Source organism: Acomys russatus, chromosome X (assembly GCF_903995435.1).
Source record: "Acomys russatus chromosome X, mAcoRus1.1, whole genome shotgun sequence".
NCBI classification, from domain to species: Eukaryota; Metazoa; Chordata; class Mammalia; order Rodentia; family Muridae; genus Acomys; species Acomys russatus.
In genome coordinates, this window is record NC_067169.1 from 24,609,563 (window position 1) to 24,622,166 (window position 12,604).

The 12,604-nt window shown below is 38.5% G+C and overlaps 1 protein-coding gene across 1 annotated transcript; it reads right to left on the reverse strand.

Annotated features, from left to right (window-relative positions):
* Positions 1 to 2,485: 2,485 nt before the first annotated feature.
* On the reverse strand, positions 2,486 to 11,928 carry LOC127185189 (uncharacterized). The gene is made up of 4 exons (XM_051141757.1): positions 11,842 to 11,928; positions 10,359 to 10,471; positions 9,184 to 9,835; positions 2,486 to 2,548 (listed from the first exon to the last, which is right to left on the reverse strand). The coding sequence occupies exons 1-4, from the start codon at positions 11,926 to 11,928 to the stop codon at positions 2,486 to 2,488; spliced, it is 915 nt and encodes a 304-aa protein (XP_050997714.1).
* Between the last annotated feature and the right edge of the window lie 676 nt (positions 11,929 to 12,604).

The following is a 12,604-nucleotide window of genomic DNA, read 5'->3' on the forward strand; positions in this document are numbered from 1 at the left end:
AGTCATCAGAGAAACAAAAACCAAAATTACTCTGAGATTCCATCTTACACCCATCAGAATGGCTAAGATCAAAAACTCAAGTGACAGCACATGCTGGCAAGGATTTGTCGAAGGAGAACACTCCTTCATTGATGATGGTAGTGAAGACTTGTACAACCACTCTGGAAATCAAGTTGGCTCTTTCTCAGAAAACCTGAAATAGGGCTACCTGAAGAACAAGCTATTCCACTCCTTGGAATATACTCAAAAGATGCTCCACCACACAGCAAGGACATGTGTTCAACCGTGTTCATAGCAGCCTTATTTATAATAGTCAGAACCTGGAAAAAACTTACATGTCTATCAGTCAAAGAATGGATAAAGAAACTGTGGTATATTTACCCTATTGTATACTATTCACCTATTAAAACAAAAGAAACCTGAAATGTGCAGGCAAATGGATGGAACTACAAATGATCATCTTGCATGAGTTAACCCAGACACAGAATGATACACATACTATATACTGACTTATAACTGGATGATAGCCCCATAGAGATGTCACCTGAAAGTCTTTACTTAGCAGGAGATTGGGTTAGATTCTGGGACTTCCTATTGGGACTTCTGGTGAGAGAAGTATGGGAGAATGGGGAAATAGAAGGATCCAGAGGGTCCTAGAAACCTACAAGAATTCCATCAAGGCTATCTGGATCCAGGGGGCAGTCCACTCTAACTACTGTACCAACCAAGGACAATACATGCAGTAAACTTAGAACCCCAATTCAGATTGTGCCAATGGACAACACATTCTCCACAGTCATCTGGGAAGCAGGTACTGACTCTGACATGAACTATGGTGGCCTGTATTTGACTAATTCCCCTTGGTGTGGAGGCCTGGTGTCACACAGAGGAAGAGTAAGCAGGCTATCAGGATGATCCACTGTGATCATATGGTGGAGGTGGAAGTCACATTCTATCACAGACCTAAAGGAGTGGAATAAAGTTTTTCTGGTCTTTCAGAGCTTTCTGAGACAAAGAAACTATATCTCCAAAGAAAAAAGAAAGAAAGTTCTTTGGTGATTGCTGTAATTTTGTTATTTGTTTTCCTTGCTAATTGCCTCTTAATCTAATTTTGTATTTCTGTAGTTAAATATTGTCATTTGTCTTCTTCCATTAATCACTTGCCTATATTTATTCCAGTCCTCAGTCTGAAGTATTTACTCCAGTATTGCACATCGCACTGGATTGAAGGACATGAAGTGTATTAGCATGTTTATATATGTAAAATTGTTGATTTTCTTAAAATACAGCACATAATTTTGTTGTATATAGTACTTTATGTTAGCATTCATAATATTTTAAAACTTGAAGTAAATTGTTCCATGTTCTTCTTAATTATACTGAGTTTACTGAGAAATGCCAGCTTATGTTAACTTGAGTTTTATACATATGCAACTCATGGATTTTTCCCTCAATCATTCATTCTCTATCATAGTTCTATATTTTCAGTATCTATGTTATTGTTTATTGCATTTTCCTTTCTACCCCTGTTTGATATTCTTTGTGAATGATGAAGTCAACATTGGTGCAAGAGTTGCTGTTCAGGAGGAAGACCTACAGGATTGGAGATTACATGTTGGAAAAAGTTCTGAGAGTTCTTGCTGTAAATTCTTTCATTATCTGTGTGTTATGGACTCAGACTATGAGTGTAGCAGGCACAGACTCATTCTAGGGTAACATCAAAAGCCTATGCAGGTGCCCTGTGACCAGAGCTGGACCTAGGAGTGTGAAGATGGCATTAGTGATGTTCTGAGGACTATGCAAGAAGAGCATTTTCAAGGTTTGCAAATAAAATGCTAGCTCTGGAACTTTGGAGACACCAAGTGCAATATTGCTTCATTGTACACATCTGGAGAGGTTGTAGACATTGTGTGAGAGGAGGTAGGCCAAAGAATATGTAAATGGGCATGGTAGCCAAAGTTCTCTGAGTATCATCAGGACAAGCACAGTATGATCACTGAACACAGAATGAGGCTTGTAGAGTATATATACATATGTACTAGGGAAAAATTAAATACTGCTGTTCTGCTTAAAATATATAGCTATACCAGTACTCCAAATGACATTCTGTTATACACATAGGTTTGTGTCTCACATCATCAGAGAAGCCTCCTCTTTCAGTGGGTAGAATCTAATATAGAGACCAAATATGCCTTGCCTCTGGGTCTGTTTGCTTAGAAAACCTTTCTCCAACATTTACTCTAAGATAATGTCTACCTTATTGCTTACAACTCTTTCTTCTATGCTGCCTAAATCAGGATCTATTTTCTGTATACACTATGTCAGTCTTTGATTTTTTATTGAGGAACTGAGTCCATTGAGGTTGAGAGATATTAACTACCAATGACTGTTAATTTCTATTGTTTTGATGTTGATGGTGTTAAGAGTGTATGTGTGGAGGAGTGTGTGCTTCCCTTATTTTGGCTTTGCTGATGTGGGTTTTTTTCTATTTCCTGTGTTTTTCTGAGTGCACTTTGCCTCCTTGTGTTGGAGTTTTCCTCGAAAGTATCTTCCGTAGGGATGGGTTTGGGGGTAGATATTTTGTTAATTTGCTTTTGTCATAGAATATCGTTTTTTCATAATCTATGGTGATTACATTTTGTGCTGGGTATCGTCATAGAGGCTAACAACTGTGGACTCTTAGTGCCTGTAAGATATCTGCCCTGGACATTATCACATTTCAAATCTCTGTTTAGAAGTCAAGTGTAAGGAGGTTGAGCATTTCTTTAAGTGTTTCTCAGCCATTTGATACTCCTCTGTTGGGAATTCTCTGTTTAAGTTCCAAGCCCCATTTCTCAATTGGGTTATTCGGTTTGGTGGTGTTTAATTTCTTGAGTTCTAACTAAGCAAGTGAAGGACTTGTATGAAAAAAATTTCAAAACTCTGAAGAAAGAGATTGAAGATGACCTGAGAAGATGGCATGATCTTCCTTGCTCATGGATTGGGAGAATTAACATAGTAAAAATGGCCATCCTACCAAAAGCAATCTACAGATTCAATGCAATCCCTATCAAAATAACTACACAATTTTTTAAAGACATTGAAAGTTCAATTCTGAACTTCATATGGAAAAACAAAAAACCCAGAATAGCTGAAACAATCTTGTATAATAAAAGGTGCTCCGGAGGAATCTCCATACCTGATTTCAAAATGTACTATAAAGCAATAGTAATTAAAACAGCATGGTACTGGCACAGCAACAGGCTGGTTGATCAGTGGAATCAAATCGAAGACCCAGATATGAATCCACACACATATGGTCACTTGATTTTTGACAAAGAAGCCAAATCCATTCAATGGAAAAAGGATAGCATCTTCAACAAATGGTGCTGGTCTAACTGGAGGTCTATGTGTAAAAAAATGAAACTGGACCCATATTTGTCACCTTGCACAAAACTCAAATCCAAGTGGATTAAAGACCTCAACATCAAACCAGAGACACTAAGCCACTTAGAAGAAAAAGTGGGAAAGAGCCTAGAACATATTGGCACAGGAGACAACTTCCTGAACAGAACACCAACGGCCCAGGCCTTAATGTCAACCATTAATAAATGGGACCTCATGAGGCTGAGAAGCTTCTGTAAGGCAGGAGACACTGTCAAGAGAAGAAAGCGACAGCCTACAGACTGGGAAAAAATCTTCACCAACCCTACATCTGACAAAGGTCTAATATCCAAAATATATAAAGAACTCAAGAAATTAAACACCACCAAACCGAATAACCCAATTGAGAAATGGGGCTTGGAACTAAACAGAGAATTCTCAACAGAGGAGTATCAAATGGCTGAGAAACACTTAAAGAAATGCTCAACCTCCTTAGTCATCAGGGAAATGCAAATCAAAACAACTCTGAGATTCCATCTTATACCTATCAGAATGACTAAGATCAAAAACTCAAGCGACACCACATGCTGGCGAGGGTGTGGGGAGAGAGGAACACTCCTTCATTGCTGGTGGGAATGCAAACTAGTACAGCCACTTTGGAAATCTATCTGGTGCTATCTCAGAAAAATGGGAATAGGGCTTCCTCAAGACCCAGCTATTCCACTCCTTGGAATATACCCAGAAGATGCTGCAGCACACAACAAGAAACTTTGCTTAACCATGTTCATAGCAGCCTTATTCATAATAGCCAGAACATGGAAACAGCCTAAGTGTCCCTCAGTAGAAGAGTGGATAAAGAAACTGTGGTACATATACACTATGGAATACCACTCAGCTATTAAAAACAAGGAATTCCTGGAATTTGTGGATAAATGGATTGAGCTAGAAATGATCATAATGAGTGAGTTAACCCAGAAGCAGAAAGAATCAAATGGTATATACTCACTTATATCTGCATACTAGCCCAAGGGGCATGTCCCACGAAAGCCTTCACTTACCAGGAAACTGGGACAGAGGGGAAGGCATCCTATTGGGACTCTAAATGAGAGACGCATGGGAGAATAGCAAAGTAGAATGATCCAGAGGGTTCTAGAAACCTACAAGTAGAACAATATGATAGGCAGATTTGGGCCCAGGGGTCCCACTCAAACTAAGGCACCAGCCAAGGACAATATAGGAGGTAAACTTTAAACCCCTTCCCAGATCTAGCCAATGGTCAGAATGTTCTCCACAGTTGAGTGGAGAGTGTGATATGACTTTCTCACGTACTCTGGTGCCTCACATTTGACCATGTCCCCTGGAGAGGGAGACCCGGTGGCACTCAGAGGAAGGACAGCAGGTAGCCAAGAAGAGACTTGATACCCTATGAGAATATATAGGGGGAGGTAATCCCCCACAGGCACAGTCATAGGGGAGGGGAATAATGGGAAAATGGGGGTGGGAGGAATGGGAGGATACAAGGGATGTGATAAACATTGAGATGTAACAAGAATAATTAATAAAAAAAAAAGTACGGCCCCATAGTTTCTTAACTTTGAATGCTTTGTCCCAAGGTAGTGTAATTGTTGTGGAAGATATACCTTTTATGAGAAGTTCATCACTTTTGCAGTGTGTGTGCTTATGTGTGTATGTGTGTGTTCACACACACACACATACACACACACACACACACATATTCCAAAGATCCCTTCATGAATTAAAGAATATTGGTGAGGCAAAGATAGTCCAGTAACTGAGTGGACATTTCCAAATTTGGGAGTTTCAGAAGGACTGATTCTGATTCTCTATGTGATTCTTTAGATCTCACTGTACAGAGAACCTGAGGCATGCTCTGTGAGAGGTCATTTTTGAAGGTGCAACCTAACATGCTGTGGAAGAGAATTGACTAAAGATATCATGGAAAAAACTGAGGTTGGGCCTCATGAAGTGGGTTAAAAATCCTTGAAGAAATCTGAGGAGAGGCTATTGGAAAAGGTACAGTCTCACTTACTAACCTGATGCCAGTATAGCAGAGATCCCAGCACAGCTTATAAACACCACAGTCAGCAATAAGTCTATATATCGTGAGCCCACACAGAGCAATAAACCAAGCATTTCAACTTGCTGACAATAGATCTAGAGCTAACATTGCCCTTGGAAACCCAAAAGATTGTACATGAATCCCAAAAATTCAACACAAAGTTGTTTACAAAGCTATAGGTTGTAGTGCTTTGGTTTGACCATAACTGTGCCTTCATTCTTTCCTCTTAGTCAAATACAGTATTTTAATTTATTTTATGGGAGCCCACTGATGAGAAACTTTGTAATTTGAAAAGATTTGACTATTTTAAAGAGAATGAAATGTTTGGGGGTTTGAATATTTTAAGACTGGGGTGCTTTTCAATTTACATTCTATTCATATGATATTAACAGGAGAGCTGTGGGATAAACAAGAAAGGAAAACTTATAGTGTAACACCGATAAACGTGTGTCAAGTTGGCAAGTTGTCAATTATGTTAATTAGTAGTTCTTCAACTGGACAAAAGCTAGGGTCATCTGAAGAGAGGGAACAATAATTGAGAAAATATTTCTATCTATTGGGCCTATAGGTTATTATAAAGGATTTTCTCAATTAAATTTTGGTCTGGGCAAGCCCATCCAAGTACAGGTGGTATCAGACTATGTCAGTGTATAGCGATTTATACAAAAATTGAAGCATAGTAGACCATGTGTATACAGTTAGAGAGCAAGTTTCCTTACTGCCATCTATGTCACTTCCTGTCTCTAGATTCTTTCCTGGAGTCCATAAGTATAAGCTAAAAAATGCCTACCTTCTTGACAATGTTGTTTTCAGAGCCCAGTGTAGTGTCACACACCTGTGATCCAAGAACTTGGAGAGGAAGAGACAGTTCAGGGAAGCATCATTAGGCAAGACTGATGTGTGATATGTTCACACAAAAATAGATCTTGGAGTACATAGGTGGCACAGGTATGCTTGGTTCTAGGATATATCTCTTGGGAAATCTGTTGCAGAAGACTCATGACCTGAGCTATGGATGGGTGTGGGTGAAGAACCTGGTAAGTTTCATGGTAGTGCTTCACGTCAAGGCCAATCTTCAATCTTTGCATCAACATGTAGGCATTAGACTGCAGAGATTATATATGAGTGCTTGTATTTAATAAGCAAAGAATGATACATACAGTTATTCGCATGGGAGAATGGACATAGCAAATGGTGCTCTTTCTTTGTGGGAAATTCACTAGAAGTTGGTGAAGAAATGGAAGTGTGGTGTAGTCCCTGTCAGTAGAGGTTCAGGGAAACTCAATGGGCAAGGCCAGGACATGACTCATAAGTCTAGAGCAAGACCAAGAAGTATGAAGGTAGCAAAGACATGCTTGGTCATAGTAGGAGAATCAGGGTCCATATGTGTGTGATTGAACAGGCCTATGCAAAGTTTATAGAGATATGAAAAATAATAGAATGTTCACATTCCTGACACTCAGTGCTAAGGCTGAGTGTGAAAGTCTGCTCAAGTCAGCTTTAAATAGAGATTTCCAAATGGGAATTTGAGCAGATAAAGTTTATGATCTGGAGAGGGCCCATGGGTAGGATGTGGTCCTAGAGGGCAAGGTTCTAGGTTTGTCAAAATATAAATACTTTTTTTAATCTTTACACTCTTAGCTTTTCCTCTTTGCATGGAAACTGAAATTTTCAGGTTACAAATTAAGGTACACATAAGGAATCTGGTAAAGGAGTTCTGTGCCTGGAGTCAGGTATGGAAGGGTGAGCATTACAGTAGCAGAAAAAATCTGTGGATTACAAATTAAAAGTCCATAGATGACATCTCCATTAGAGAAGGGCCTGGAAGTATGAAGATGGAAAAGACAAACTGTGGTTTGGAGAAATAAAACTGTGAAAGAATATGCAGGAATCTCAATGATTAATGCTAGGATTCTGTGCATGGTATGAGATGGAGTGATTCAGGGGCAGATCTCCTGGAGAAACTGATATGAAGCTTGAATACAGATTTAGGTTTGGTGGGCAGGGATGACACAGGTAGTTAAAGTTCAGGTAGAATTCCCAATAGGTAGCCAGTGTAGCATCTGTGTGATCAGATCTCAGCAAGCACAAGGGTGTGCCTTTCATAAAATGGATTAGGGGGAGTTCACCCTACAAAGGTCATGGGTGAACTATACATCTAATGCTACTTTATTTAAAGTGGAGATACCACAATACTTAACTCTGAGGAGAAAGCTTGCTCAGTAGAGAAAACAGACCAAAACATTTATAGCACGTTCTTCATCTAAGTATCAAGGGGAAAACATAGAGAAATTTTGGCAGCATGATCCATATGATACTGGATTGGAAAAAAGGGAAGGTTCAATATTGCAGATCAATAGAAATTTGAATGACAATTAGAGTTAATGTGTGTCAGAGCTCAAGATTTTGTAAGATGTTCCAAAGAGCCATCTGCTTGAAATGTAGAGGTGGAGAATGTTGAGGTAGGGACGTCAGGACTATGGTGCTACCAGAAACATGAGATACCTGTCATGAAATGCTGCATGAAGGTAGTACAGACATCTCAAGATGCAGGATGTATGAAACACTCAGCCAAGCTGGAAAGTAAGGGTTCTTTACTATCTTTCCATCCAAAATAGTCCTGTGTCATTTCCCTAGATGACAGATATAGAGAGCCTGGATTATTAATTTATCCTTATTAGGTTATGTCATTTTCTGTCACCACTTCCCTTGCTGTGTCCCTTTTCTCCTTTTATATTGGAAATACATACATGCATACACACATATATGTATAAATATACATATATCCATATGTATATACTTATATGAATATATGCATATATACACATACGTGTGCTCACATCCTGTCCTGTTAGAAGTATTTGAATTGATTTGCGATTGCCCAAGGCCTCACAGATGAAAACTGCCATGAGTCTCTAAAGACGTTTTGCACTACTGAACAAACTTGGGACTATTAAAGAATATGGATAATTTTTAGATGACATTAATTTATTTTTTCAGTGAAGTTGATTCTGTAGGGACTTGGGAAGAAAGTTTGTATTTTTGGTGTGAATGGCATTGGTCTGTAGGTAATTATGTTTGCCAGCCAACTAACATGAGTTTGGAAGCAGTGATTCTGAAGCTAATACAAGAAATGCAATCAGACTAGACATCCTCTGATCTCCATATCATTCGTTCCATCAAAGTACCCTGGAAATACCTGGATGTATGTAATGCTCACAAACAGAAAGAGAGGAAAAGAAAACATTCTGGAGATCATCACAGCATCACTACTCAATGATATCAGCACACAGCATCTGCGGAGACATTACTAGGAAGTCCAGCTTTGCTCTCAATACACCTAAGTACCTCAGGGTCTACAAAGAGAAATGTTCTCGTTTTTTATGTATCAGTATCATGCTTGATTTAATTTTTTTATATGGTATTAGTTTGTTTTATTATTACAAACTGCATTTCACCAGTATATTTGCCAGCTTCTGATTGTTGGCAAAAGCTGAAAAAGATCATCATAACCTTAAGTGTTTCAGACGAGAAACATTGAAAGAAAGGAATTCATTTACCAGGTAGGATAATATACAAATATTAAATAAATGAACAAAACATGAATGCAAGCTAATTTTTTATTAAGAATGAGTTGATTAATACATGGATTTTGTTTATGAATTGGAACTTTCTTCCTGGAGCCTGTGAGAGATGTTACTAATGCAGGAGCCCTCATTCCAGGCCTCTTAAAGGGCCACTTTGTAAGCACACTTGGCCTTCAACTGTCTCTGAAGATTCAAAGATCTTATCTCAGAAAGAAACATGATCACACCAAAGAGTGACATGGTGGCTGTCAGGACTCCTGCTGGAAACACAGCAGTAAAGTGTTTGCTTCTTAAGGCTTCTTTCTTAACAGGAAAATCGGGTGGAAAATCAATAGTGGTTTGGCCATAAAAATCAACTGCGTGGTTCCAGCTCACAGAAACAAATGAAAAGAGGCTGCTAACACATAAAAACAAGGCAGAGACCTTATAACAATATATCTGCATCTCAACAAATGGGTTCTTCATACAGCTGATCTTAAAGGCCATTGCACTAAAAATCAGAACCACAGGCTTCATCAAAATTGCCCAAATTAACAGGATCCGTGCATACTGAAATTCAGGTGAAAGTTTCCAAGTTGAATCGATAGGGGTGTGCACCAGCGTCTTGATTAGGGTCCCTGAGACATTAAACTCTTGTGGGTAATAAGCTTCCCAGAGGCCAAAGGACACAAACTGCACAACTTTGTCATCAAATTTCCATAGGCGCCAGTATTGGTTGCTGGCAATGGCTATTTCAAAAACCAAAGCTGATATGCTGCTGAAGAGGCCACTAAGCTTGAAGACGCTCTGCTTAAAATTGTCAAACCTGAAGAAAAAATTGAACAAGTATAAGTCAATCCAAGAATATAAGGAAAGGTAATAAAACAAAATAACCTATGTTCTACAGAGCACTAAGCTCTCATAACTTGTCCCTGCTGCCACATTTAAGTAGTCTATCTATGGATTATGGTTTAGCACACTCCAGGCAAGAGAATACAAAGCACAAAAATAAATTACAGTGGAAGTAAAAGCACTGCCAGAGGTTTGGATAGCAATTTTGCTCCATTTGTCAAGTGCTGAAATGCTCATATTGTGTTTGGAACTGATGGTGGCCTGTATAACACCCAACCCATACTCACTTTCTTGGCAAGGCAGGACTGAGCTTGTTGATGGCTAGAACACTGAGTTTTGAAGCACAACTAGAATCATGGTGGAGAACGCTATTGTCCCAAACAAATAAGGTATATCCTGGAAAGATCTAGTTCTGCCCATGTCTAAATTCTTTGGATTAGATACATGTATTTCAGAAAGACAGATAGAAAGCCCCAAGTTAAGTTAAAAGTTGTTACCTTCGCTTATCAATGGTGAGGTGATCCATTTGAAAGACGCCAAGATCATAAATATCTTCCAAGTAACAGGAAATGTTGAACAGAGAGAGAGGGTCACGCAACAGGTGAATCACCTTCAGTAAAGGAAGTTCTGTTAGAAAGATATTTTAGCTCAGAACAGTGTCTCACCAACCAAACTCAAACTCACACAAACCTTTCCTGTCCTTTCCTTACTGGAGCCTCAAATTCCCATCTCTCCAATGAAATTCATGAAATCATTATGCCCAGTTTATAAATGAATGAACACAGAAAGTATAATTAACATACTCAAGTTCAGGAAACTACACAAGTGTAATGGGAAGTGCAGGTTCCAGAGACCTCAAATACTCACACAGGGCTTCCCAGCATTATGTTGTTAAGTTGGACTTACATGAAAATGAGATTACAAGAAGCACCCAAATCATATATGAGTGGCCCTCTTTTGACCTTGAAATTGAAAACAATTTATAAAAACTACATGGAAATGTGAAATACCTGTCTTTGTGTCTTGTATGTATGAAGACCAAATGTTAGTCACTTCCAACAGTGACTCTAGAAATTCTTTTGTTTCCATGACTACCAGAGCCAGAGATGAATGGCAGATTGTGAGCAATGAACTGGAATCAATACAAATAGTTTTAAAGGACCAGCATGGTTTAATATCCCTTTCATATGTGAGACTGTTCATGGTGTAATTAACCCATTTCTATTCCACTTAATAATTTAAAATGCTTCTTCATGAAATGTACTTTGATGAATATTTCCCCTTCAACAACTTTTTTAAACAACTTTTTCAATTCTCACTGCTTCCCATATCTCTGACCATTCAACTTGATGTGTCCATGTACTCCTCTCTCTCTCTCTCTCTCTCTCTCTCTCTCTCTCTCTCTCTCTCTCTCCCTTCTCTCTCTCTCTCTCTCTCTCTCTCTCTCTCTCTCTCTCTCTGTGTGTGTGTGTGTGTGTGTGTGTGTGTTGCAAAGACTCTCTGAGCTCTTATGTGGTATCACTTCTACTGTGTCTGCAGGACAGTGATTCCTAACATTCATCCACCTCTCATGTTTCCTACAATCTTCCTTTTCCTCTTCTATATAGATCACCAAGCTGTGTGATGAGTGATTTGATAAAGGTATCTCATTTAAGACTTAGTACTTCAAGGTCTCTTATACTCTACAAGTTGTCTAGTTTTGTTATTTCCATCTATGTGTTAAGTACACATCTATGATATGTGTTGAGTGAGATATTAATCTATGTGTGTATCAGTATTTCTTTGGAGTCACTTTTTTATTTCAGTGGTTCTTTAGCAGAATATAAGTAGAAAGTTTTCCACAACTTCAGGCTCCTTTCCACTTCATCAGTGTCTTTTCTATTTGAACAGTGTCTTATATGGTTTCTGTTAGATGGAATGGGCTTTGAATCCAATAAAAATATGCTGGTTACTCACATAATCATTGTGACACTTTTATACCAATACATCTCCAAGAAGGTCACTGTTGTAGTTCTCAGGACTTACAACATTTTTATATTGATGGTTATGGTCATCTTCAGGTAACATGTAGGGTAACTTCCAGTGTCAAGAATACTACTCAGTAGGTGTGAACTTTGTATTTGGTCGTCAATCAATTTCTCTATATTCAATTACATAAGTAATAGTGTCTCTGGCCATAACCTTATATTGTGGAGAGTCACCAATAGCATTGAATTAACCTGTGACATATCGTTTTGCGTGTGTTGTGGGGCAGTATATGGAACACTTTTGTCCAGTAACTCAAAATAATGTAACCCATTTTAGTCAATTGAAGTTTTACTGGTGACAAAAGATGTCTACTTAAAGACACATTTCTACTACTATATTGTGATTCCAGTTAAATTCCTTTTGTATATGTACCTTCTTTAAAATTTCTACTTTAGTTGTCTTCAAAAAGTTTTGCAAAAGGCCTTTAGTGTATTTTGTATCTTACCATATTCCTGCCTTTATCCTTTTCTCCCTTTCCATTCCTATTCTAGATTCCTCTTTACCTTATTACAACCCTATGTCCTACTTGCTTTTCCTTGGGTGATCTTTCCCTCTGTTCTCTTACTAGCTACTTTAATTCTGTGGTCCTTGGATTGATGCATACATACAACACTTTAAAATTTAGCATACACAAATAAGATGAAACATGTAACATATGTCTATTGGGGCAAATATGACATCACTCATGGTGATTGTCATACTTCATACAGCCACT

Coding starts and splice junctions, on each gene's coding strand:
- LOC127185189 (XM_051141757.1), bottom strand. CDS start 11,928: ATGTTACCTGAAGATGACCATAACCATCAATATAAAAATGTTGTAAGT. Junction 9,836..10,358: donor CTCACCATTGATAAGCGAAG/GTAACAACTTTT, acceptor TTTTTTCTTCAG/GTTTGACAATTTTAAGCAGA. Junction 2,549..9,183: donor AGGCCAAGTGTGCTTACAAA/GTGGCCCTTTAA, acceptor TCCCTACGGAAG/ATACTTTCGAGGAAAACTCC.